This window comes from Pteronotus mesoamericanus, unplaced genomic scaffold, assembly GCF_021234165.1.
Source record: "Pteronotus mesoamericanus isolate MK-2021 breed Mesoamerican mustached bat unplaced genomic scaffold, CSHL_Meso_final contig_25, whole genome shotgun sequence".
In the NCBI taxonomy this organism is placed as follows: domain Eukaryota; kingdom Metazoa; phylum Chordata; class Mammalia; order Chiroptera; family Mormoopidae; genus Pteronotus; species Pteronotus mesoamericanus.
This window is the reverse complement of record NW_026555105.1, coordinates 3,112,470-3,140,401: the sequence shown is the minus strand read 5'-3', so window position 1 is coordinate 3,140,401 and position 27,932 is coordinate 3,112,470. Positions and strand designations below refer to the sequence as shown.

Here is a 27,932-nt window from a genome sequence, read left to right as displayed (position 1 = left end):
GCCTGAAGCATGCGGCAGCATTACGTAACTCGCCCGTGAGGCCAGAGATATTAGCCGCACAGCAGCGAGAGGCTGCTTCACAGCAACATGAAAGGAGCCTGCATCATCATGGACGAAGCGCCCAAGGTGAGTGACGGGAGCCGTCTGAATGGGCAGAGGGCCAAGCCGCCCTTCACGCTCAAGGACAGCAGTGGGTGGTGGTTCTGAGTTTCTAACGAGGTTGAAGGATGGATACTAGCCATATGTAATTTTGAGATGGGAAGGTTCCATGTCAGTTTATGTGTGGAAAATGCATGCGCTTAGAGCTCTGTACCAGGTGGACTCAGAGATGGATGAAAACCAGCAGAACCCAGCTTCTGGGTTGATAACGCAGTCTGTCGCTTTGTGTCCACTCACCTTCCAACAAGCCTCTTCAGTGAGAGACCTCAGCTCACCCTGACCTCTCCACCCTGTGGACCCTGGAGACACTCAGGGTCCCTCCCAAACGCCCCAAGGGACGCTGGGCTGCTTCCCCACAGTCGAGCCCGGACCTGGGCTTCAGCCTCCCACCTCCCACAGCCTCAGCTTCAGAGTCCACAGCAGACAGCCCCCCGCTGTCTCCACGTTAACTTCTGTATTGATCTGTGTGAGTGGAGCACGAGTCTGGGACAGGAATCAAAAAAGATTCACTATTTAGGAAGTCAAAATAGCTACCAAAACCAAGAAACAAAAACCCTTTCTCAGACACAAGGAAAGTGAAGCTCAAGGGTTACTTTGCTGCACCTTTTAAAAATATAAGTAGAACAGGAAAAAAGAAATAAAACAATTACTAAATGGGGAGGCTGCTTATAGAAATTAAATATGTTCTTTATTATTATAACAATAATTATAGGTGTCATTAGTGGAATTTATAGCTGAGTAATGCATGACGCCTCTCTTAAATAGTCGTGTGTAAATATCGCAGCTAGACTATGGTACCCAACTGTTTCCTTTGAAAAATTTGTAACTATTGGGAAAATAGGGGAAAAATAATTTAGTAAATCCTTGCATATTGGTTACCCAGGACTCAAGATTCCTGGCAGTTTGTTACATTGTCTGCATTTATTTTATACATTTAGATACAAGCGCACACTTTGCTATGCTTAACCATAGGAAAACAAATTGCAGATGTAATGACAACTGCCAAAACAAGGACAGTGCCCTGCAGTGTTATTATCACTCCCAAGAAAACTTACCACTGAATTAATAATGCCATGCTAACTGTCAGCCCACATTCACATTTTCCAGAAATGTCCTTTCTAGCTTTTTTGGCTGGTATGTGTGTGTGTGTGTGCGCGCGCGCGCGTGTGTGTGTGTGTTCCCCACCCGAGATGTGTTCCGTGACCGCACGTTGCGTTGTGTGCCAGGTCCCTGCTGCCCTTAATTGAGAATAATCCACTACTTTTTATTTTTTCTTACCGTTGGTTTTATTATCCCAGATCGTTTCATGATGTAGATTTCTTACTTCTGCGCCACTCCCCCTGCCTCACGAGTGTCTCTGGCAGCGCACACTCTGTGACCCGCAGGCGTGCCTGCGCCTGAGGAGACACCCCCAGCCTGCCCGTGAAGTCCTGTCAGGACCGGTGTGCAGACGGTAGTGGCGGACACTGCGTGCCTGTCGTCTGCCCGGCCCGGTGCTGAGTGTTCTCCTCGCACTTGCCGGTACATCCCGCCTCCCGGAGGCGGAGATGTTAGTCTTATCCCCGCTTTACAGACGAGGAAAGTGGGGTTCACCGACTTGCCCAGGTCGCACACAGCGAGTGGGATGCCGGGAGCCCCCCTCGGCAGCCTGAGCCCAGGGTCCCAGCGCTTAACCGGCTCTGTCTTCTGACCCTTCTGCCAGCAGCTGGCAAACTCCCTAACGACCTGGATAGTTGCTTCTGCTCTGTGGGCCCCGTACCACCTCTGCGGCACCGTCTTCTTATTTTTACGACCCTTTAAAAATATAAACTCACTCCTCACCCTCAGATCGGTCTTCCGGACGTGACCCACAGGTCACAGGGGCCCCCCCACCCCCCATGTCTCAGGTGAACGATGTTTCGGCTCGTGCAGCTGCTCCCGCCCGGGAGTGGCAGTCACAGGGCAAGGACCCGGGGGTGGCCCCTCGTCCAGTAGGCGACCTCGGCCCACGGTTTCCTGGGCGTCCCCGCACAGCGGTCAGTGCACAGGGAAGATAATCTATGTTTAAAGGCTTTACACAGATAGGAGCGGTTACTGAAAACAGCTGAGCTTCTTGCCTTTTCCAACAAAAAGCACATGTGAGAGTCCTACTGATTTTCGTGCCGTTGCCCCGCCTCGTCAGCCTGAACGCCTGCACTGTCATTCGATTGCTGCAGAGATGGTAACGCAAGGCTTTATGGAGTCACCCCACAGAAGGGGTCCTCCGCACTTTACGGCAACCCTCCCTTGCACCCCGGGGCCGCCCAGCCGCCTTCCCTACCCCGACCGTGGCCTGGGTGCCCTGCTGGTGGCAACGGCTGCCGTTCCCGGCTGTGCCCTCGTGGGGGTCTTTGCCAGCCAACAGTTCCCTGTGAGGAGGGCTTCCACCCTTGAGTGTCGCAAGCTTTGTGGGATCGGATTTTATTATCCTTTCCCCTCGTTGTCTTAGCAAACAAGGAGAAAACCAAAAACCAAACACGATATCAGTGATAGGAAATGCGGGCCCCAAACGGTAGGATGGCAACAAGGGAGCGCACGGCAAAGGGGCAAATGGCACGTCTTGTTCGTGGGTTTGCTGGACTATAGCGGATTGATTCCATGTTCAACGCCATTGCAGAAATGCTGCAGGACGCGGTCTAAATGACAAGGTGCATGTGTGATTTTACTGTATGGGCGTCCTTGTTTTGGAGTTTTGGTTGTTTCAAAGGGCCTTATCTTTAAAACGAGTTTGCATATATACTGTACTGACTCAGTCCCGTCTGTGGCCAATGAGGTTTACTTCTGAGTGTGTGTGTGTGTGTGTGTGTGTGTGTCCGCTGGACACACCACGGGAGGCGATCTTGAAATTGCCTCACTGTGCAGACGTCTTGCCTCCCTGGGGCAAATGTCTAGCAACTGAAGGAGGGTGACTGAGTCACTTCGCCTGTGAGTGGGGAGCAGTTTCAGGCGTTCTGTGACCTTTGGCAGCTCTGACATGGCAAGGAAGACATTTTAAAGTCTGTCCTTGTCGAGGCAAGGCAAGAGGGATCGCATGGGGAGAACGCGCCAGCCCCCGCTGTCCCCTGCCCTGCAGCGCCCCGGCTCCTCTCGCACTGTCTCGTCTTCACTGGTCAGGGTCTGAACTTGCTTTGCCTTTGCCCCCCCCCACCCCCGGAGAGTCAGCTCCATCGGGGGCAGACCTGCACTTTCCTGTTCAGTGCTGACTCTCTTTGCATAGAGCAGCGCCTGCACATAGTAGGTGCTCAGGAAACGCGTTGCATTGGTGTACGTTGGGAGGTAATAGGACACGCACAAGGGAGAACTCGCAACACAGGCCTGCCCAGAGGACAAGAACTTTGTCGTCTGTTATCTGGGAGGAGGGTCTCAGCGCATTATCTCCCCGGGCCGCAGCCTGAGCTTCGCCTCAGCCTAGATTTCAGAGAAAAGGTCGCTTCCTTCTCCCATTGTCAGAGGCGGCCTTAGGTCTGAGGCTTCAAAGTCAAGATCACAAGGACCTAGGGTCTCCCTCTGACCGTGTCCAACAGCTTCATCCCTTCACCCACCTCCCCTGGGTGAACAGGACAGAATGGCCCGGCCTCAATTTCCAGCTTGGAAACACAGCTCACTGCTGTGTGTAAGCCATTCACTCAACACACGGTGACCGGGCTCGGGAGGCTGGGGCGGTCAACACAGAGCGGCCGTTCCGGTGAGGCCGCAAAGGCACTGAGTAAATGGACACAATGCCCTCAGGGGGTGAAAAACACCATGCAGAAAATAAAACAAGGTGGCCTCATAGAGGTGATGGCCAGAAAGGGCCTCTCTGGAGGACTGAGTGATGGGGAAAGCATTGCAGGCAGAGGAAACAGCAAGTGCAAAGGCCCTGAGGTAGGCACGGGTTCAGCCGAGTGGGGTATCCTCAGCAAGGCCAGTGCTGGTGGAGCAGAGCAAACAAGCGGAGGGCGTGGCTGGAAAGGAGGTCTCAGGGGGAGCAGCATCGGCCTTGTGAGCGCTGAGAAGTGCATCCTACTGGCAAAGGAAGCCACTGGTCTATTTAAAGCAGGCGATGACAAGACCTGACCTATGTTTCTAAGAGCCAACTTGGGCTGCGATGCACCCAGGGGACGGTGGGTAGGAAAGGGCGGCAGCAGAACACGAATATGGGGACAGTGCAGGTGGCTTCGCTTCCATGGTGGCCGGTTCCGTGCTCTTCACAGGGGACACGGAGAAGAGCCATCTGCTCTTTTGAAAAAAATAAAACTTTCAGTGTTTGAGACTGTCAGGGGGTGTGGGCAGAAACAGTAGTAAATGAAGGTGTAAATAGCTTGCATTTAACTGCAGGTGCCATCTGCCTTTTTGTGTATCTTTTTTGGAAACTTTTTTTCCCCACCAACCTGACTTCCGTTTGCTGTTGAGGCAATACGCCTTTCACTCATCCAGCGCATACGGCGGTCCCACTCTGTGCCAGCACTGTTCCAAGTGCCACGAGAGGACAAGAGTGTCTCGTCCCCTTTCCCTGCTTAATAACTTTTGTTGTCTTAACACTGTAAGTGCCCTGAGGCTCACGCTGTGTGGGGAGGGGGAAGCTAAACAGAACACCACCACCCCAAGAGTTAAAAAAAAGTCTGCTGCAAGACAGTTCAAAGGAAAGTGGCTACGCTCATGGAAACAAGGAAGTGACCATAGAAACGTAGCATGGTCATTTTGGAACTGTGATGACTAAGGGAGGAAATGACAACTGTCCGGAGAGGAAATAACTTCAAAGGAGGAAGGTATCACAAAGTTGCCACTACGAATGGTATTCAAATACCCCAACATGAGGCGCCGTCAGAGAGGGGAAGCAAATAGTTTGGGAACCATTTCCAAATGTATCGCCCCTAAGCCACTTGTTTGTGGGCATGGATGGGGACCGTGGTGCACATGGCACAAGGACAGTTGGTGCTGAGAAGGCAGGGTGTCCTGCTGGGCCTGGGCTGCACCTCCTGGCTGTGGGCGTGGAGACTCCGCAGCCTCCTGAGCAGCCCCCACCCCGGAAATGGACGGGGACCCTGGAAGGGTGACTCCCAGACAAGGCCGGGCTCCCACCCGGCCGCTGCCTCCTGTGGTTTGTAAGTTAGCAAACGTCCAGTGCTCCCTTGTCTTTAAACTGTTGCTTCTCCTTAGAGTCGAGAACAGGTTTTGTTTAGGCACTGCCCAGGAAGTCCATCATTGGAAGGGAAAAAAAGGAAAAATGGGAAAAGAAAGCAGTAGGGTCTCTCTCCTTTGGACAAACTAGCCATCTTGTTGACGAAAAGTTTAAATGTGCTCTACGCAATGTTTCCTTCGGGCTCAGCATTTAAACTCGCCCTGCCTGGGGTTGCAGCTGGTTACTAGTAGCAAGTATCTCAAGTATTTCTTTCCCACATGGACATTCCCCAAAGCGAGGGGATGGACACCTTGGGGACAGCAGAGGCCAGCCGCACACGCAGCTTCTCGCTGCCCTTCCTGTGGCGCCCAGGGAAGGCTGGCAGGGGCTTGGCCCGTCACCCACTGTGGACAAGGCGGATAAACCCAGTGAACTGGAAGACATTGACCTCGACAGAATTAAATGCCAGGGTGGCCCCTCACTGGCCCGACACCCCTATCAATGACCCTGAGGGAGACAGAACTTTGGTGAGCGGCCCCCATTCCTTTCTCTGCATTTCATTGAATGGCTTTGCATTCTTCCTGACTAATCGGATGGAAGAGTCACACCCTGTGGGGACCTTGACCTGGCACAGGATGAGTTTAGGTGCGGTGCACAGATGGATAGAACATTTCTTTTTCTTTCTTTTTTTAAAAGTATATTTCTTTCTTTCTTTATTTTTAGAGAGAGGAGAGGGAGGGAGAAAGAGAGGGAGAGAAACATCCATGCACAAGAGACAGAGACATGTTGACTGGTTGCCTCTCACATACCCCCAACCAGGGACCCGGCCTGCAACCCAGGCCTGCTCCCTGACAGCGAACCAAACCTGCACCCTTAGGTTCACAGGCCAGCGGTCGGTCCCCTGAGGTCCACTGAGCTACACCAGCCAGGGCCAGAGAGAACATTCTTTAAGGTTAGTGACTTGTTTTAATGGGCATTAGAAAAAATTAGCAACGCGTGAGACTTGTCATTTCATACGTAATATTGCTTAGGGGGAGTATGTTGTTTCTTTAATTGGCTTAATTTAAAATTTTAAGTAATAAAAAGAGTACAGATGGCACATGGATGTGACGGGAAGCATGTAGTTAACAGGCACATGACGCTGAAGAAACACAGCCGTAGAGAAAGCTTTCTCCTCCCTGGAGCTGGTACCGCTGCTTACAACCCAGACACACACAGCGCCTGCCTTTGTCTCCACGCCTTTCCTCTCCTTTTCTTCCAAAACAGAAAGAAGGAAGGAAAGGAAATGAGAAAGGAGAACCTACCTGTTGCTTTCTTTTCTTTTTATCCTCACCCGGGGATGTGTATACATTGATTTTAGAGAGGGTCAGAAACATCAACGTGAGAGAGAAATATCGATGGGTTGCCATTTGTTGCATCGACTGGGTATTGAATCAGTAACCGAGGTGCATTCCCTGACCACGGAGCACGCCCACAACCTCTTGGTGTGTGGGACGATGCTCTGACCAAAGAAGCCACCTGGCCAGGAGCTGTTATTTTCTTTAATGCCTCTGATGCCTTTCTTGAACAGAGAGATAAGAGTAAGACAGGAAGCCCTGCAGAGTGCCACCTGCCGCAGCCGAGGAGACCCTGGGGCCTGCCTCGCCGGTGGATGAGGAAACTGAGGCCTGAGGTGTTTCACTTGCTCGCCCTCCTCCCTCCACAAGTTTCTCACGAGCAGAGCTGAATCCTCAACCGCTTGCCTCGTGCAGCACTGCTCACAGCTCCCCTTTCCAAACCAAGTATCTCACACAGCAGCTCAGGGACTCGCGGGCAAGGAGCGGACTTGGGTGGAGGTAGCGGCAGGGACATGGGTCTGGACCTCCCGGACACTACGGGCTGTAGGAGACAGTCTGGCAGAACACGGGCCCATCGCGGGCCACATCCAAAAATAGTGATTAAGAGAAGGCCTGGGAGATCTTTCCTGTTTTTCAATCCTGAGCTTAGATCCAGGGCACCCGGTCCACCTCGCTCCCCCACCCCCAGCACACACTGTGAGACCTGCAGTAGGTGTTTAGTAAGTAATTGTTGAATCACTGGAGAACGAAAAGTGCATTTCCCCAAAATCCCCAAGAATAGGAGAAATGCATTCAAACAAGTTGATCTGGCCAAGCCCCAGACCTGTTGGAAAACCACAGCGCTCAGGCATCAGGGAAGAACATGTCTCATTGCCATCGGGCGGCCTGGGAATTTTCCCTGGCCACAGCCTCTTCCTCAAAGTCGCATCCGTAGGTGGCACTTCCTGCGGCTGCAGAAGTCCCAGTAGCGAGCGGCCTGTTCACCTGAACCCTCGGGAGGAATTCAAAGCTGGAAGGATCCGAGTCCCAAGTGATCAGGGAGAAACTGGTCAAGGCCTGTGCACGTTCCCAGAACACGCCATCATCCAGGGTCATTTTTAGAGGCGTTGAAGCTTTTCTTTTTCTCTCACATCGCTTCTCATTTCCAAGTTCACCAGGTCTGTTCACGTCTTTCTCCCCGGTGCCGATAGACAAATTTGCCACAATGGCTCTTTGCGCCGCTGGGGGGCAGGGAAGCACGGGGCACGCCCAGGGAATGTAGTTTGTAACTGACCCCATCCCTCCCCATGACCGCTGCTGTCAGCCCAGACCGCCTGGCGAGGACAGCTGCGGAGAGGCCAGCCGCGCGGGTGCAAGTGTGTTAGACCCCAGACCTCACAGTGTCCCGCATGCGCCGCTGCCGAAGGGCCCCTTCCGAAGTGACTCCGGAAAGGAGGGAGGTCCCGGTGTTTTCCAGCGTATGGAATAATCCCCTTTACGAATAGGCGCCTTAAAGGATGAAGATGAAGGCGAATGTGAGTATCTGTGTGACTCCCCCCGGCATCCGTTTGCAGCAGCGGGCTGAGGGGTCCCCGTGTGCAGGGGCCGTGACTCGGGGTTGCACGGTCTCCCCCTGAGTTAAGGAAGGAGGTTTAGATGTTTCCTGAATAACCATCCCAGCAGTGGAAATAACTGAAAGTTGTTTCATGTGCCAGGTTTTGAAACAAACACAAAAGACAGAGAATTTATATTGTGTTTAAAAGGTTATACTCTGCTCAGTTAAGTGTTTTTTAAGCTTAAATGTTACTTTAAATATAAAAGTAATTGGGAAAGAGGAATTACCGTGAAATGGCTTCAGATCATTTTCTACACACCCTGGAGCCCCTCCTTCCAAAACTTTCCAGCTTTTCCAAAAGGAGACGTGAAGCAGAAACGCGGTGTTTTCCTAGCCCATCCGGCACAGCAGTGGTAACCACAGAGAAGGCCACGGCTCTCTCTCCGCTCCTGTCATCTGACCACTTTGCTCAATGTTTTAAAAACAGTTCCAAGAGAAGCAACTCTTCTTCATGTTGGAAGATGATGCAAGAACTTCCTTAGCTGTCACCTCCTTTTTAAAAATTCTAACTGTGTCTGAGAATGAAATGCAGGTCATTGAGGCAAAGCTGTGTCAAGTCCTCAATATTGCAAACTGCTCCCCTCTGCACATCAGCCCTGACACATGAAACAGAAATCAGTGAACACAGTTGCAAATCTCAGGGCCAGTTCTGACTGTGAAACGTACCATTCTGCTATCTCAAGTGACTCTCAGTTCCCTGTCCCCTGTGGAATTTTGCTTCTGAATGTTGCTCTGAAAAGCTTCTGTCATTATTCACAAGGGAACATGAAAGTTAAGGTCACGGCTCCCACCTTGGATGACTACGTCAGAGGGAGATGATTAACAAGGAGGGAGCGGGGAGGAAGGGGCAGAGGGACAGCGGGGAAATGAGGGCGGGAAAGAGAGAACATGAGTGACAGACGAGGAGAGGACAGAAAGAGGAGGTGGCCGGCTGTGTGGTGTCCCGGTGTCAACTGCAGGCCTCACTGCACACTCCACGTGCAAGGAAAGGAGGAAGGGGTCACACTCACTGCCTTCCCCGTGTCACACGTGTGCATCACACAGCAACGGTGACCGGTGCCATATTGTCGATGTTGGCAGCGTGGCCCCTTCTGGGAGGCCCTCCTCTCTGGCCTGGTGTTTGCACGCAGAGCCGAAATCATTCTGCCGCTGGCCCAGGGGGACAGCGTGGTGGCGAGAAGGGCAGAGAGCCTCCCTCTTTCTCCTGGACACCCATTCGATGCCAAAATACCTGCCACGATCACTGCAGCCTAAACTCCCGTGATTCTTAGTGCGCCCGCAGTTAGACCCTGTGGGGTGTACTGGGCGGGCCCTTGTTGCCTTCTCTGTGCGTTCAGGCTATCAGGGGGCTGGGGAGAGAAACTCACAAAATCAGCAGTGTCCCCAAAGCCGCTCAAGCGCTTCTCAGTGCCTGGCACACTGTAAATGGCTCGGGTCCTCTGATGGTGCCGCGGGGGGATGGGGGTTGTGTCGATGGTGTGAGGTGCCCTAAGTCCAAGAAGCGTTTCCCAGATGTGAGGTGCCTTTGTATGCAAACGGTGCCAAGGTTCAGGGTGGCTGGGAGTCAAGTCTGGGAGCAGCCTGGGCTTGAGGGATGGTCGCCGGCTCCCTGGCGCGGAAGCTCTTTTCTTCAGATGGAAAGGAATCCTGATTTCAAACTAGATTTTTAGACTGCAAAAGCAAAACACGTGCACATGGGCTACAGCTGCCTAACTGTACCAACGAGCACAGAAAAGCGTGTTTTCCTTCAATCCCACATCTCTGTAGTGTCCTGGACTCCGCTTCCCCATCCAGAGGGGGAGCCCCAGTAATTTATGTAAATCTTCCTGAAAGATGCTACCCACAAAAGCACAAATGAAATATGCAGTTTCTCACCTTGCTTTTTTAAAAATTTAACACTATAATTTTAGATTGTTCTACGTCAGCTCATATACACCCTACCTTGTCTTTTTAATGGCTGTATAGTATTCCGTTATACAAATACATCATGTACTAGTAATTGCATTTCATTATTTCCTGGATTCTTAGTGCAGAATCTAATTCTGGTCTTAACCAACTGAGCTAGAATGTTTTTATCGGGTTACCATCCCTCTCTCCAGAGACACCCTTTGTTCTTCACTCTGTTGCCATCTTGTGATAGAGTCTGTGCTAAACACTAGAATTTGTAGATTAAGAGAAGATTCTGGAGTCAAAACTGCCTGTGTTCCCAGCTTGGTTCTGTTCCATCCTCCCTAGAAACCTTAGGGTACTTGCTCACCTTCTTGGTGCCTAGCTTTCTCATGTCTTAAAACGGATACTAGTAACAGTCCTCGCTCCGTGAGATAGGGAATCTCAAGTGAGGTGACAGAAGCTCAGCACCGCAGTCCCCGGCTGAGTTTACACCGTGAGCTCTCCTTATAGACCAGGCATTGGCTAAACCATCGCCCGCAAAACCAACACAGTGCCTGACTCAGTATACATCCGAGGGATTAGAGAAGACGTTGTTTCTCTTGGGTTACTTTATAGGGAAATAACACTAAGGGTCACAGAAGTTTAGTCTTCAGGGGGTTTGGAGGGTGCTTCGGGCATCGAACGGGCATCCGGGCGCATGGGGGAGGCTCGCTGCCCTTCCCATCGCCGCGCGGCCCACCCTCGGCCAGCAGCAGAATGATTTGGCCCGCAAACACCAGGCCGGATGGGAGCTGGGGGGGGTTGCGAAGGGCGATCCTCCCCAGGCCTGTGCTGCGACGCGCTACCCCGCTCTGCTGCCCCCTCCGCCTTCCCGAGTTGCTCACAGAGCCTCTCTCCCATCACACTCTCTCGCAGCGGAAGCGTCATGTAGCTACTCCATTTCTTCCCCGGGCTTGTCCTCCTTCCTCTGCCTTTCTTCCCCTTTTTGGAGAATGTGGGTGGGAAAAGCGTGGTGGTAAGGGGATTTTTCTGATGCTCTTGGAAACTTTTTGCCTTTTAAACATAATGAGCTTAAAAAAAAAAAAACATGGAAAATAAACATTCACAAGCTAACAGCTTGCACCATCCTCTCCGCTTTGATCTCCCCAAGGCTCTCTGTGTAGTTACATAACATGAAGGGCATCCAAGGACATTCCAGGGGGAGAAACCTGTCTTTAGGGATAATCCAGTTTCCCTTTGGCCTTGGCTTCCGATGCTCTGAGTCCGGGCTGGACCTCCCTGTGAAGGAGGGTTCATAAGAGAATGTTTCACTGATCTCAAAGCAAAGACTCCTGCAAGCAGGGGACACCGTCGTGAACGGGAGCAGGTCACAGCTCCCAGACAGCCAAGGATGGGAAAGAGCTGCAGTGTGTGCTTTTAAGAATACTATGATTCATCTATAACTCTTCTCTCGTGGCCCTGGTAGGAAATGTGTGCACACTTCGGCCACCGTCCCCTAAGCCTAGCCAGAAATTCGTGCAAGTCATGGCATCCGTGAGAAGCAGGCTAAAATGCTAACCACGGATGCTTTTCAAAGAAGGATTTTAGTGGAAGAAAAATGTCCATCTTGTTAACACTGAGGTCCCGTGACATAGAGAGCAAGGTCCCCACAACCCCTTGCTGCTCAGAGCTCTCCCCACTTTACATTCTCTGTCCCCTGTCTGGGGATGTGTCATTTACTGCTTCCAGCTGGGAACTGGTGACCTCGTGATGTGATTGATCTTCCCAAGGAAATGAGGATTTTGGGCTACTTTGATGGGAACCATGTCAGGATCTCTATGCTCCCTGTCCCCTGGCCGCTAAGTCTTTAATTTTAGGAGGACAGAAGTTGGAAGGGGAGCAGGTGGGAAAGGAGCGAGAAGCAGGATTGAGCCCCCCATGCTGATCTGAGCCCTGCAAAGGGACAGAAGGGAGGAGCAGGAGAGGGTAGACAGACCCCCAAACCATGAGCAGCTTACAGTCATGGACATGGCATGACATCAGTGGCTGCTGGCGTCTATGCCACTGCGGGACACAGTATGAAACCCTCTCTCTGCTTCCTACACTCCCTGATCCACAGTGTGTTTCCCCTCCTGTCTCCAGCGATTATAACCCTGCCTGTCTCTAAAGACTCACCTCCAAGGTCGAGTGCGATTTTTCGCCACCTCCCCCAACAGCTACCCCGAATCTAAGCTCCACCCTCCACTGAGACACTGGCACCCCACCTTGTCTGGGACTCTGGCTCCTGGGCTTCACAGGACTCCCTCCGGTCCCCTTCCCACCCAGCAACCAGATATAAACAGCCGCCAACACAGAAATCAAGCCCCCGCTCCTTTGTGAACTTCTCACCAACCAGCCTGGTCATCTTTCACTTCCTTTAACTCCCCACACACTTCTCTCTCTCTCTCTCTCTCTCTCTCTCTCTCGCTCTTGCGCGCGCGCGCGGTCCCTCCAGCCCTCACACATTTCTCTTCCTCTGCCTGGGTCATCTCTCCCCGACTCAATCCAGTCCCTACTCACCCCCAGATCACAACTCCCACGGCCCCACTCACTGCCAGGGGGACTCTCCCTAAGCCCCCCTCCATCACCACCTCCCACCTGCACCCACAGTTCCCCCTCGCTTCCCGTATTTTCCTTCATGGCTCTGAAGAGACGTAAAAACCCTCTACAGCTGACCCTTGAACAACACAGGTTTGAGCTACGGGCATCCACTGGTGTGCAGAACTTTTTTTCAATAAATAATGAAAAGGTACTTTCTCTTCCTCATGATTTTCTCAAAAATGGTTCCTTTTTCTCCAGCCTACTGGATTTATAATATAGAACACAGTCTATAAGGTATACGATATTTTAGAAGTGTGTTAATCGACTGTTCATTAGGAAGGCTTCTTCCGCTCGACAGCAGGCTCTCCGTAGTTAAGTTTGGGGAGAGGCAAAAGTTATACATGGGGTTTGAACTGTGTGGGGTTCAGCCTCCATCATTCAGGGCTGAACTGTATTTATTTCTGATCTGTCAACTGTATTTATTTTTGGCTGGAGTTGGTGGCCTCCACTAGAGTGTGCACTGGCCTGGGATCAGGAACTGTTTTGTTCACGACTCTGTAGAGCAGATGTTCAGTAGAGTCTTGAGGAATGAGTGAACCAATCAACGAACGGTGTCCCGGAATTCTCCAGTTATAGCTTATGACTCCCAGAGCGTATTGCTGACTCAACATGGAGGAGCACACCGCATCCCGCAGGGAGGTGGTCGTCGCCTTGAGCACGGGGAATCTCTCCTTCCCTGCCTTTCCCTGCGTGTCTTCCCCTTCTTCCTTCCAGATGCTTATTCATTTTCCTTTCTCCTCTCTCAGCTGCTGTGTGAAGGTGGGCATTTGGGCAGAATGCCCTTTTTGGAAACCGGTTCGGAAGACTTCTTCCATGGTACTCAGATTCCAACTGCCTGTGTGCCCAGGGGGAAGAAGAATATAACTATATGTCCTTTTTTTACCTCTTACCTCTTAACTATTTACACAAGCATGTCCAAATTAACACCCTATTAAAAAATACCTTGTGGGCAGCCACAGTGACAACTGTAACTATTCGTAGGCTCCCTTGTCGAGGTGTGTTGGTTGCGTTCAGGCAAGGTGTTATCTACACAGAGGTTTGCACGGTGCCGGGGACTTAGGTGCACCATGAACTTCGCTGCTGCTGGTCCTTGTTCATCGCACATTGCCGGCCTCACCATGCCCGCTGGGTCCTCTCTCCAGCTCGCCTGGAGGGTGATCACCTCCAAGTCTTGCAGGGAGGCATCCGAAGGCAAAGGTCCTGGGGTGGAAGCAACTTAGTGTGTGTGAGCAAAGGAAGAAAACCATGTGGCCAGAGGGAAATGAACGGGAGTAGTGGGCCAGAGCCGATTGGGCAGGGTGATCGGGTGTGGAGCTTCGGTGCTGTTCTAAATGCGGTTTTCAACAATTGGAGGTTTTTTAACAACATAGCAACATGATCAGATTTCAGATGGCGGGCATTGACTTGTATTTCATGGGAGTTGTGATGATCGGTTGGAAACTGGGTTTTTGTTTTCCCTTTGCTTCCCGGTGTGGGCAATGTCTAATTTTCCAAAGGGCAAAATCATGACTCTTGTGCAAATAGAAAATGAACTCATGTCAAAGATTTTGTTAAACTGATTGATTAATGAGGGAACCACACAGATGCAAAAACCAGGTCAAAGAGCATTTGAGGATCTCGGTATCTGTGGGCAATTTAATAAAGGAATATTAGGTTAGGGTTCAGGGCTAGGTACAATCTGATTCAAGTCTGACAAAGTTATAAACCATAGTCTTCCAGGTTATCTTTTCCTACTGAACACAAATTATTTGCCCCTTTAACTGGAAAAAAAGTATAAAGTAGAATGTAACTTTAGTAAGTCTTGACATTTAATCAATACTCGAGGGGATTCTAAAACTCTGCTCCCTCTATCAGGGGTGTCCAGCCTTTTGGCATCTCTGGGCCACACTAGAAGAAGAAGAGTTGTCTTGGGCCACACATTAAATACATTTGCAACACGTAATCACAGAAAAAAAATATTCATAATGTTTTAAGTAAATTTACAATTTTGTGTTGGGCCGCATTCAGAGCCATCCTGGGCCGCATATGGCCCGCAGGCCACAGGTTGCACAACCCTGAAAGAGCTCCATCTCCTCTGGGTTCTCCAGGCTGAGCACCCACATTCCCCTGAGACCTGCTCATGGCACGGCCAAGGCACAGTCCCTGAGTGTGTGGACTGACCAGGCCTTGTGGTCCGTGTTCGGAACATCTCCACGGTCATTCTCACTGGAGGCCACCTAAAAGGCTGGGCAGACGGTCAAAGAGAGCGTCCTCTCTACCCTTCCCTAGACAGAAATAAGAGCTGTCATCTGGGTGCCATGTGTCACTTTACCTCCCGAAAACTTGACTCTAGGGGCATCACACTCATCCTTACCCAGCCATGAACTCACCAGGCAGCCAGTGAGCACCTACTGTGTGCCAGGACCTATATTTCCCAATTCTTCTGCAATAAACATGCGTTGCTATAACAGGGAGAGGGATTATGTTTGTTGAACCCACACAAACTGCCTTCATTTCATTACGGGGGGAAGTTCCAATGAGAAGGAAGCTCAACCCTTGCCACCCGTGATGTTCTTGGAGGAGCGTGTGGCTCATGGACAGAGCAGGTGTCTGAGAATTCGGGGAACGGGCTGGGCTTTGACCCTGGCTGGCCACCACAGACAGGTCACTAACCCCTGTGTGTTTGTTTCACCATTCATGAATTAATGGACTTTTTTTTTGGCATCACCTACGCGCCTGGGTCCATACTTAGCTCTGGAGGCAGAGCAGTACATAAGTGAGATATGGTCCCAGCAGACATGGAACTTCCAATCCAATTCAGGGAAACAGTAATGAGAGCCAGACAAAGAGCAAGGCAGTAATTACGATGGTGCCAGCCACGTTTTGCTGAGCCCTTACCAGGTGCCAGGGTGCTTGCTGTTCCGTGAGATTTATATACATATCAACCTGTTTAATTCTCACAATAACACTGTGAGGTAAGACACTGCTACTCCTCCGATTTTACAGACCAGGAAACAGAGGCCCAAGAAGAGTAGCCAATTTGCTCAAGGACACACAGCTAGGAAGTCACAGAACCAGGGTTTCAGCCCAACTATGGGCAATGCTGTGCTCAGCTGTGTAACTACAAAGGCCATCATTGCTCCAAAGTAAGTCAGGGCGATGAGGACACATCAGGGAGATTGGCCCTGGTCTCAGGGTGCAGGCCAGACTTCCTCGAGGATGTCACATGTCAACTGAGACCACAAGAATGGGTAGGAATGCATCAGGCAAAGCGCAGGGACAAGAGTCCCTGGGGACAAGGACAGGAGATCAAATAGCAGCTGTGAGGCTCTCTAAGGTGCTGGAGGGAGTGGTACCGGTGCAGTGGTCACTGGTGGCGGGAATAATGGTGACTTCTCTCCCCTCCGGCCCCCAGACACTGCTGGCCAAGGCGCTTTATGACAACCGCCCTGACTGCTGCGATGAGCTGGCCTTCTGCCGAGGGGACATCCTGACCATTCTGGAGCAAAATGTGCCGGAAAGCCAGGGCTGGTGGAGGTGTGTGCTCCACGGGAGGCAAGGCCTGGCCCCGGCCAACCGCCTGCAAGTCCTCCAGGAGGCCCCCGCAGACAGGCCCTGTCCCCCTTTCCCGAGAGGCCTGGAAGATGCTCTCACCAGCTCCAAGGAGACCTACCAGGCGCCCACCCTGCTCGGCCCCCCACCTCCAAGCCCCGTGTACGAGCACATGAAGAGCTGGGTGGAGGGAACGTCGTCACCCGTGGTCCAAGTCTACGAACTACCGGCACTACCCACCCCCGCCAGAGTCGTCTTCGACACGACGCGAAGCTTTCCAAAACAGGTGAGCACATTTCCAAATGAAAGACACAGGTCTAGCGATGTGAACTCCCCAAGGGAGTGGTCACCCCTTCCGCGATGGGTGTCCCTCAAAGCAAATGTACCGAGTGGGAACCAGACTGTTGGCGTGACAGAGCGAGCTTCCGTTTGGCTCCTCCGTCAGTTGTCATTGTTGGTCACGTCACCCCCGTGATGTCCCCCCTCTCCAGACACCCACACTTGGCACGAAGCTGAACATTCAGTCCCGCTGTGCTGGGAAGTGTTTTTTTCCCAGCCTTTTTTTCGGTTTCTTTTTTTTTTTTTTTTTTTTTTTTTTTACCCCAAGTAGGAACCTCAGGCTTGCAAGTGATAAATGGAGGGGTTAAATTTCCATGGATTCAAAAGTAAGAGGTTACTCATCAGATTCCAATTTTGTGTGCCCTTCAACCGAGACACATTCCTTCCAGAATTGCTGCAGAAATACATGAGAAGGCAAAGATCTATCTGGACGGCAAGGCCATGGCTGCCATAGCATTGTTTGTCGTAAGGAAAGGCTGAAGATGCTTGAGTGTTTGTTAACAAGGGGGTGGGTACAAAAACGCCGGCACGCCCCTCCCGCAAACTATCCCGCAGTTGTGAAACAAAGGCGGAGGAGCTCTATGAGGTATTTTTACAGGGGAATTAAGAGCTCTTAAAATAAAAACCAAATCAACAAGCAAAAACTGAAAATAAGTTCCGTGTGTGTGCCTGCTCACGCTGTGAAAAGGACTCACGCCAGTGGTGGTTGGCCTTCGGAAGCAGAATTGGTCAAGGAGAAAGTGAAAGAAGACTCTGGGCAGGAACCTGACTTCATCGCGGTCACATCGCGAGCACCCGAGACCGTGGCTGGCACGGGGCCGCGGGGGGCACCAAGAGAAGTTTAATCAACCGAGAGATTAGGAAGTTGATGTCTGTGAGAACATAGAGCGTGTATTACCTCTGGAATTTTTAAAAGTAGAAACTGTTTAAAAAGAGGAAAAGGAGCACTCAGTAAATGCAGAATAAAAAAAAATTTTTAAAGAGAGCAGGGAATGAAAACAAAACCGGAGAAGAGTAACAATGCGCCCCTTTCCCCGAACCCTGGCCTCCATGCGGTGTTAAGAATGCAGAACAGATTTGCAGCGTCTCCAGTCACTGCGGGCATTTCCTGCTGTCATGGGCTGTGCTTTCAGCTCACATGACACCTTTTCCCTGGCCACAGCTTGGGGCAGAGGTCCCGACGAGGCCTGTGTCCAGGAACATCCGCTGGATGGTCTGGGGCCCCAGGAACGTTGTCCTTACGACGCAGGCCTCCGCAGCACCAGCTCCCAATGCTTCAAACGGGAAGCTGTTGACTCCTTAGAAGATTCCGAATACTTCAGATTTTCTGACTCCGTGGGCTGCCAGGCAGAGAACCAGGCAGTTGTCACACGGAACAGCTGCCCCTCGGGCACTGACTGCAAACACCAGGAAGAAGCTGTCCATGCTCTTGCAGCTGGCCCCTGGGGTGGACCCTGAATCACTTTTCTAGAACAGCTGGCGCCAGCCTCAGCCTGGCACGCTCAGCTGCCGTCTGAGCAGCTGACTCGGCCTCGCTGGTGGCTCCCTGGGGAAACGCAAGTGGCCCCGGCTGAAATTAATTGGAGTTTCTTTTCAAAACGATGCAAGAAAACAAACAAACAAAAGCTGTTTTTGCCTGTCCCGAAAGGAAAACGGGGACTGTCCACAGTTCACCGGGTATCCCTAATGCCCAACGCGCTGCTCAGGAAGCGTCTGTTGAAAGGAGGGAGCAACCAGGTACGGCAGCCGGCCTCCTAACTGTGGACTTCAGCTTGTGGGCTCACGACGGGTGTAACAGGGAAACTGCGTCCCCTGTCCCCACAGAAGGGGGTCAGGACACTAGCTGTAAGATTTGTCCTTGACCACTGGAGCCCTGGCTTGTGCAGGCCACAGCGCCCAGACAGGAACCACAGCCACAGAGGGGGAATTCAGAAACCAGGGGCCCCTTGCCGCTCCAGTGGGGTTCCCGCGGTGGACTCCGTAAAACCCCCGGGGAACCTCTCTAGCCTTGAGTCCTGCTGCTGTTTCCTCTGCGGCTGCCCTCTCTGCATGTGTGCTCCCTCCCTCCACCCACCCACCCCTTTTATCACTGCCTTCTCTGTCCCTGGGGGTCTTGGAGAGCCCACCGGTGGCTCAGGAACCAGGAGTCCTGGTGCACTTGGCTTCTGGGGCAGCCACGACCACGCTGGGTGACGGGAAGCATCACATCACCCCTCCACACTTCCCTTTCTTCCTCTGCATCAGGAGAGCCGAGGACCTGGCCGTTTCCAAAGTCCGCTCCAGTTGCACTGTTGGGTGATCCTAAGTAATTTTGCTTCTGCTTCTACTACCAGCAGGAAGGGACACAAGAAAGCAAGTGGATGACAGGCGAGCAGTCCTCTGACCCACGGGGCAGGCCGACACGTCCTCCCCACTTGGGGAGCCCAGTGGTTAGCCCTGTGCCTGCGGCCGCCCAGGGAACACTCCCTGAACACAAGTGGCCGGCGCTGGGATGAGCCGACCCCACCAGCGTGGTACTGTCCTCCGACCGGTGGTTCCCAGGCTTGGGACTCAGCCAGGGAGACCCTGGGTCGCCGCTTTCTAGATGAAGGTCGGCCGCCATGAATTAAAAACCAAGATGGTGGAGGCTTGTCCCTGTCCTCATGTTGGCCTAACAGAGGAGCCTACGCGTCCACATCAGATGGCTCTGTGGCTGAAAGGGGCCTCCGGGGTCCATCAGATTAGAACAAGCCTCCGCTTTGCAAGTGAAGAAGCCAATTCTTAGGGAGGTGGAATGGGCCATTCGGGGTCACAGGGCTGCTGAAGACCAGAGATTCAGGCTTCCCGGCTGTGTCTGCTGGTTTCTCTGCGTCCCTGGATGGGCAACGCCCAGGGGCAGAGCCCTCGGCAGGCCCTTGACCTCCGTCTACCTGACCTGTAGTGGCACTGTCTTCCCCCTGCATTAACTTTCTTGCTGAAGTTTAACCTGCAAATCCTAAGGGTACAGCTCAGTTACTAGGATTCAGGTCAAGAAACAGACCAAAGCTAAGAAGCGGAAAAAGAAGAAAAAGAAGAAGAGGAGGAGGAGGAGGAAGAAGAAAGAAATGTAACCAAACTAATGCCCCAGAAGCCCCTCGCGCCTGTTTCTGGTCACTTCCCCCAGGGTGACCGCTGTCTTGAGCTTGTTTTACTTTTTATTCCAACTTCCTTAATGCAATACATTGGCGTGACTCTTTTTTTTTAATCACCAAATAAAAAGCACATTTGGTTTTGGTTTACATTCAGAGAAGGGAATTGTTCATGTTTCAAGTGAAAATGACGGACATGCTCTCGGACTCTGAACCAGAGTTTCCTCCCAGTGCCCTAAACTTTCCGAAACCAGGCTTCCAGATAGGTTCCTGAATCAATGGCCATCCTGAACTTCCAAGAAACAATGGGCGTCCGGGGGCTGGCTCCCTCCCACCTGGAATCCACACACAGGAAAGCCCCTCTGCTCCCTGTAGGCGTGGCCACAGCAAATGTCACCCACAGGGTCAGCCGCATTAACACCCGGCGGGGTGGGGAGAGGCCCGCGGCATCGGGGGAGGCGGCCTGGAGGTGAGACAGCTTGGTGTGGGAATATGCGGGTGACGTTTCCTTTCCCTCCTCCTTTGTCTCCCCAAGGCCGTCTTCTCGATGCCCAGACCTGCGCAGGCCTCCTCGCCAGCTCTGTACGACGTGCCTGTCCAGAGCCACTGCCCCCCAGCCCCGAAGGTGAGTCTTGCCCCTGGCCACACCCCATCCCGCCCCCACCCGGACAGTGGGGTTCCCAGTGTCACGCAGAGCGCACATCCGTCCACTCCCGGCTCTGGAGGCCAGCTCTGTGCCCAGGGGGCTCAGGCCTGCGTGGGAGAACGTCAGGACGATTTGAATGCTGAATGTGTCTAAAAGTTTTACTTTTCAGTTGAAATGCACACTTTATATCTATGCATACACATATATATGCATGCACACATGTGCATTTGTAAGAATAGTTTGAAGGATATACTGGCTGGGACAAAAGTAGGTTTACAGTTGTGAGTATGCAATACCCGGAGTTTACTCTTGTATCCTCATTTATTAATTATCGTATTATTTTCCATACGAATGACTGTAAACCTCCTTTTGCCCCACCCTGTACAGCACGTCTTAGCATCATCGTTGGCTATCCTAACATCGATTACCTCTGGGGGATGGAATCTTAGGTGTTTCTTGAACTTATCTGTATGTAACTGGTACATCAGGTCTGTAAGGTATGCTTCACGCAATCAAAGAACAACGTGACTCACTCCTTGAACCATTCAAACTGCTCCGTGGCTGCATCTCTCCTGTTCCTTCAATGCACGTGGAACTGCCTGGCGTTCCAACCCTGCTGTGGGCCCGGTCCTCAGAGGCTGTTGTCTGGGGTCTGGGTGGCCCTCCCTCCAACTCTCTCCTTCACAAAACCTGTCCCGGTGCTCTCTCTCCTCGCGTCGGGGCACAGAACCTGATTTTCACACCCTAACATAAGTATCTTCTAATTGCCGCACACACAAAAATGCGTGCTATCTGTACAGCCACCGTGTCTTTTGCTCATCACTGGACGTAGATGTGTCCTCCGGCTTAGCGTCCGGAGGCAGCAGGTACTCCGTGAGTGTGTGCAGGACGAACACATGAGTACTAGGCCCGGGACAAATTCTTCTGAGGAAAACAGAGAAGGGATGCAGAGGACCCAGGACGCCCCGGCCTCATTCATGCTCCTGTGGTTCAGGCTCGAGGTTAACCTCCAGAGGGCATTGAACTATCGTTTCTAACTCAGGCAACTGCAGTTCAGTCTCTCTACCCTCTGTCCCCACTTTGCCTAAGAAGTATCTGTTAACGCACAAAGTCTGCAGTCAAAACTATGCCCACTGCTGCGCATAAGCCTCCACCCCAGAGCGCTGTGACCCAAAGCCCTCCCAGACACACGCGTTTGCATTTGGAAACAACACTGGTGTGAGCCAGTTTGTGAGGGGTAGCCTTTGGGAAGGAAAAATCCACACTGTCCTACTTTGCGGTCTTTCCCCAGGAACCGGAGAAGCAGCAGTTATACGACGTACCCGCCAGCCCCCAGAAGGCAGGACGCGGGCCCCAGGCCAGCCAGCCCAGTGTAAGTATGACCAGGTGCTCCAGTTCGTGGTAGGAAACCTGGACCTTCTCTGGGGCCCTTCTTATGAGCTTGGTCCAAAGGCGCAATGCAAGTTCCTCGCGGCAGACCTCGTTGCGCTGAGGCTCCTGGCCGCAGCTGGGTTCAGGAGCGGGACGGCGCAGGTGGCTGGGAGAAGTCCTCATGCTGCTCCAGCCTCTGTTTCTATGACAGACTCAGGGTGAGCCCGGGAGAGTCCCTGAGAGGGACTCGCCGCCGTGTGGGGACAGAGCAGGAGACCGGCAGACCTTAGATCAATGCTCCTTCTCATCAGCGGCCTCCGGCGCAGGTCACGTTAACGTAGGTTTTTACCCGTATCTGGGGGAAACGCCCTCATTTGAAACCTGCGTCATCTCTGCTCATCCTTGGATGCTGTCACGTGTGTGCCACCGACAGGCGCCCCCGTTATCAGGGAAGGCCTTATTACGGAGGAGCTGGCGCCTCTGCGGCGTCCCCAGGGGGCGGAGGAGTGTGTGATATGGAAAGGGAGGGGCCCAGAGCGCACTGAGAGCAGGGACCAGTTTGGGTGACGTTCACTACTGCGCTATGAAGTAGCCATTCCGACGGGTTCAGGGGTGAACAGCCTGGGCGCTGGCCCTGCGGGTGACGGAAGCGGGAAGGAGGGAGGCTCAGAAGGAGACCGGAACGTAGCTGGGAGGGCCTTGACGAACATGGCCACGGGGAGCGCCTGCGGGGCTTGAGCCGGGCGCTGACGATCGGCGCAGCGCCTGCCATTCCAGGCCCTCCGCGCAGTACACGTTTATCACAGGGGGGGGGCTCGCACCTCTTCCTATCGCTACTAACCTGGGCGGCTTTGTGTGGCTCTCCACAGAGGCTGAGTGTCCCCGTGACATCAACAGTCACCTTCAGGAGAGCCTGCTTCAAGACATTACCGAACCCTCAGAAATCAGAATGGATTTATGACACCCCTGCGTCTCCCAAAAAAGCCAATGTGAGCAATGGATCTCTAACGAGCTTGGCGGACAAGTCTGGGCCCCATGCTTTCCCCAGACCAATGCCTGGTTTCCCCTGTCCTCTGAAGAGCAGAGCAAGGTCCCTCGCGCCACACCTGGGTGAAAATGTGCCCACGCAGAAGGAGCTCAGCCTTCCAGAAACCCCTGCTTACTGCGTGCCAGAGCCCAGGGACACCCCCCGCTCAGAGGATGGTGTCGGGTACAGGGTTCCCTCGAGCTTTCTGACTCCCCGAGTGGAGCAGCAGAACACCAAGCCAAACATTTACGACATCCCTAAAGCCAAGCCAAGTGCCCCTGAGGCTGCCAAAGAGCTGAAGAAACCTGGTGGGGCGCCTGAGAATGTCGGGGACTACAGCTGCCCCTGGTCCCCCATGCAGGCCACGTGGCTCTGCCCCGAGCCGGACGGGTTATCCATTAACAGCTCCGACAGCAGGGTCAGCGTCGTGTCTTCATGCTCCTCCACATCCACCGATTCTTCGTCTAGCTCCTTCTGCGAGGAGTCGGCGAAAGAGCTGTCCTTGGACCTGGACTTGGCCAAGGGGACGGTGACGGCTCTCCAGCACAAGGTGGCCAGCTCGGTGGCGGGCCTGATGCTCTTTGTGAGCAGGACGTGGCGGCTCCGAGACCACCTGGAGGCCCACATCGACGCGATCCACAGGGCTGCCGACCACATCGAAGAGTCATTGAGAGAATTCCTGGATTTTGCCCACGGCGTCTGTGGGGCTGCCTGTCACCTCACCGACAGTAACCTTCAGGCCAAAATCAGGAATCAGCTCCAGACAATATGCAACTCCTACCAGATCCTGCTAGAAACCAAGGAGAGCCTGGATGGCTGCCATTGGTCCCTGGAAGTCCTTGTGACGGACAAAGTCCAAAACAGCCTGGATGACCTCGAGAGGTTTGTCATGGTGGCGCGGATGGTGCCAGAAGACATCAAGAGGTTTGCCTCCATTGTCATTGCCAACGGGAGGCTCCTTTTCAAGCAGAATTATGAAAAAGAAGAGACCGTGCCGTTGACCCCCAGCACAGGATCTAAGCTTGCAAAATGCATCCAGCTTCCGCAGAGGGAAATGGAATCACATCAAAGGAGTGCTCCTTTCACTAAACAAAGGGAAGGCGACCTCTCCCCTGAACTGCTGAAGAAAAACTGGACAAATACCCGTGAAAAGGTGAGTTCAGCATCCTGAGTGTATCATGTAAAGGGGCTTTTGATCTTTGTCTGGAGTAGTTGCCAATGAGTTAGATGGTAAGAATCTTTCAATAGCTATATAGGCTTTGGGAGCCACTGGTTCCACTTTCCAAAAACTAAAATTATGAGAGTAAAACTCTCGATGAAATCTTATTAAGAAGTGAGATAAATATTTTAATATTAAGGCAGGTAGGGTATCTTCTCCAAATGTGGGGGTTTGGAGATTACCTCTCTGGGCACTAAGATTAGAAAGAACTTCCAAAGCCTTTTGGAATCCATTCTTTAAGCCAATTTCTTAATCCCACCATCAAGTATTCTTGCATTTTTGAAAGTTACACATTTAGTCATCATCAGCGTGTTTCTTAGAAACGGAAGAGGAAGTGTAAACACTCTTCCAAATTGTGTGTGGTCTTCACAGCCTCCAAACCCTAGCCGCCCCTAGAACAACGCTGCTGCATGAGTTCAGATGCTCCGTAGAAAGAGAACCTTTAGTTCAAGAATTGCAAGTCTCAGGAGGCACAGCAGGTCACCTGGGGGCTCTGTCAGGTAGAGAACCTGGCGCTTTCTGCCCGGTGTTGGTGTCTTGGTATTCTGCCAAAGTGCCTTGTGGTGTAAGAGTGTTAACACACTCCAGACTAGGTAGAAATGTGGATATTTTTCATTTCCCAATGAAGTAAATAAATATATATGTATAAAAATCTAAAAAAAAAAAAAACCCTGTGTGTCATTATACTAGGCCATATTGTCATTGACACAGTTCAGCCCTTGGGTGGCTAATGTGCCCTTGTGTTGAAAAAGGCATCAGTACACAGAACAAAACTATAAAGAGGCATATTCCAGTGTTAAAGTGGACTAAAATAGCTATCCGGTGGTTAAAAAAAAAAAAAAGAGCGTTCATGGGAGTGATTCAAAGGGGTTTTCTTTTTCAGAAGTTGCCTAACCTAGAAGAGGAAGTAAAACCCATCTTGGAACAAAGGCCAGATGAAAACAAAGACTTAGAAACACAGGTAAGCATAAGACTCACCTCCCACTACTTCCGATGCAGATGCTTTATCCTGAGAGATGTTTCCTGCCGTGGATCATTCGACAATACAGCCCTGGCCCACAGGGAGGAGGGCTGGTGTTTCCTCGTTACCAGAGAAGGGACCCGGGAGAAGAACAAGCCCAGGGAGCCCCAAGGATGGGGAACACGGTCCTTGAACCGCTCATGAAATAATGGCGCGTGCTCTGCAGTCTGTCACGGGTAGCGCTGAGGTGGCCGTGAACCCCACAGGCTCCCTTCCCCTTCGCCATCCTCTTCAAAGGCTTCTGACTCCAATGGAAAAGCCGTTTGGGTCTGGGGCTTGTGCATCTTCAACACCTTTTGACACTGGACGTCCTTTCTTTTTTTAAAATCAAAAATGTTATCACTGTGCTTATTTTTATTGATCACCTCATCTTTCTGCCAGTAGTTTTCCATTTGCCAATGCAAAATGACAGTAGTTTTGCATCTACCAAGTCAAAAAGTTTCCTTTTGATTAATACACGTGGATCCGTTTAAAGACAAAGATGAAGCAAGTTGATGCGAAGAGCAAGGCAGAAAGGGCACAACATGGGAAGGGTTCTCTGAATTACTGAGGCCTGGGGAGGCGGTGAGCCAGCCCAATCCTCCGCCCGCACCCCTCGTCCCACCCCCCCAGGCTGGGGTTGGGGGGGTGACAGGGAGTGAGAATGATGTCCAAGCACATGGACAAGGCCTCTTGCCTTCTCGAAGGCAAACTAGGATGACAATCCGGACCTCCTGCTTCTCAGCTCTCAGACCTCAAACGCTCTCGGGCCTGCCGGCTCGCTGGAAGCCATGCCGCTTCAAACAGCCCGAAGCCGGGGGCTCAGGCCAGCACCTCTCAGACTTGAGAGTTGGCCACAGCCTCCTGCAAGGCATCTTAAAACCCACAGGCCCCTCCCAGAGTGTCTGGTTCGGTCGGTCTGGGATGCGGCCAAGAATTTCTTTTCTGACAAGTTCCCAGGGAAACTGAGTCCCTGGTGCAAGGACTGCACTTGGGAAGCCACTGCTTTAGACGGACAGTGCTTCCCAGTGTGGGGCGGGGGGGAGCTGCCAACCACTCGGGGACAGTTCTCTGTTGTGCGGGTGGACATCCGGCACCCGCAGCCCCTGCCCTCTGACTCTGCCTGCAGTGCTCCCTGGTGAAGCACAAATATCTTCACACATTTCCAGCCCCCGCAGGATGAGAATCACAGCCCTTTTTTTAAATTTTATTTTTACCTACAGTTAACACTTTCAAGCTAAGATGCTGACATTCCAGCATCTGCTCCTTCCTTCTCATGCTCCCTGCGCCCAGAGATCCATCTCAACCAACATGCCAACCTCTTTGTCACTTTGCCTGCCTACCGTAGTCCGTTTGTGCTGCTGTTACAAAGTCCTGTAGATGGCGTGGCTTGTAAACAGCGGATGTTTATTTCTCACTGTTCTGAAAGCTGGAAGCGTTCAGAGATCAGGGGACCGGCATGGTCAGGCTCTGCTGGTGGCCCCCTTCCAGCCTGCAGGCCATCTTCTGTCTGTGTCCTCACGGGGCAGAGGGCAGAGCAGGGAAGCGAGCTCTCCCTGGTTCCTGTAAGGGCACTAATCCCATCCACGGGGGCCCCACCCATGTGGCCACATCCAAGCCTATTCACATCCCAAAGGCTCTGCCTCCTCATGCCTTCCTACTGGACAGTAGAGTTTCAACATAGGAATTTGGGGAGGACGCAGTCAGACCATAACACTGTCGGAGTGTTTCTGGACTGTGCATTTTGATTATAGTTTGATGAGAGAGAGCACAGTTTAACGGAAAGAATGAGTGTCAGACCTCCCTGCCTTGTCCCAGGCCTCCAGACCTTCCTTTTGCTCATCGAATGGCTCTAGGCAGCCTCTTTACTTTACGGCGCTTCAGTCTCCTCACCTATAACCTGACAACAGGGCTTTCGATGGTTATCTGACGTGGTCACCACTAAGTGAGATGCAGAGCATCATTCCAGAGGGGGCAGGCTTTGGGGGCCATGGGTTCCATAGTCCAGAAAAAAATTCATAGCAATGACATTCTAGATGAAACCTTATTAGCAAGCAAGAGAAGTATTTTACTATTAAGGCAGGTAGGTCAGCATCTTTAGATTTCTTCCAAAAAAATTTTAGGTTCAAGTGTTACCTCTGATATTGGAGCTAGAAAGGATTTTTTAAATTCTTTAGAATTTGTTCACCGAGCAAACATTTTCATCTCACCGTCAAGTGTACTTGCAAGTTTGAAAGTTATAAGTTTAGCCATTGTCACTGTGTTTCTTAGAATGGGTTTGTTGAGAGAATTGAATAAGATTTTATATATTTGTATACGATAAGTAAGAGTGCATATAATGCAATGTATAAGATTGTATGTGTTATCGCTTTTATGTAACAGTGCTTTGAAAACATTAAAATTAGTTTGTGAGGCAAATGTTATACCTACGGGCCTCCCCAAACAAAATTGCCCTTTTTCTTATAAAAACTCTACCAAATGGAGCAAAAATAGGAAAAGCGAGCCAAGCACGGCCTACTGAGGGAATCTGTCTCTTACCTACTGTCCTCTTCTGCTCCTCTAGAATACCAGTCACCCTGTGCCCGGACCCCTGGGTGCGCAGGACCCCAAGAGGAAGGTCCACCTGTCGGAGCACTGCCGCCTCTACTTCGGGGCGCTCTTCAAAGCCATCGGCGTCTTCCGCAGCAGCCTCAGCTGCAGCCAGCCCCCGGAGATCTTCATCGCACAGAGCAAGCTGGCCATCATGATCGGACAGAAGCTGGTGGACACGCTGTGCCATGAGACCCAGGACCAGGACGTGCGCAATGAGATCCTCCGCGGCAGCAGCCACCTCTGCAGCCTGCTTAAGAACCTGGCCCTGGCCACCAAGCATGCCGTGCTCAAGTTCCCGAGCCCTGCGGCCCTGGAGCAGCTCCAGGCCGAGGCTGAGAAGCTGGAGCAGCATACACGGCAATTCAGAGGGATGCTGGGATGA

The 27,932-nt window shown here is 52.1% G+C and overlaps 1 protein-coding gene across 1 annotated transcript; it reads left to right on the top strand.

The window, feature by feature from the left end:
• Window positions 1-22: 22 nt before the first annotated feature.
• CASS4 (Cas scaffold protein family member 4) lies at window positions 23-27,932 on the top strand. The gene is made up of 6 exons (XM_054573354.1): window positions 23-126; window positions 16,113-16,535; window positions 20,231-20,320; window positions 21,633-21,713; window positions 22,582-23,892; window positions 27,522-27,932. The coding sequence occupies exons 1-6, from the start codon at window positions 88-90 to the stop codon at window positions 27,930-27,932; spliced, it is 2,355 nt and encodes a 784-aa protein (XP_054429329.1). The 5' UTR covers window positions 23-87.

Coding starts and splice junctions, on each gene's coding strand:
- CASS4 (XM_054573354.1), top strand. CDS start 88: ATGAAAGGAGCCTGCATCATCATGGACGAAGCGCCCAAG. Junction 127..16,112: donor TCATGGACGAAGCGCCCAAG/GTGAGTGACGGG, acceptor TCCGGCCCCCAG/ACACTGCTGGCCAAGGCGCT. Junction 23,893..27,521: donor GGACAAATACCCGTGAAAAG/GTGAGTTCAGCA, acceptor CTGCTCCTCTAG/AATACCAGTCACCCTGTGCC.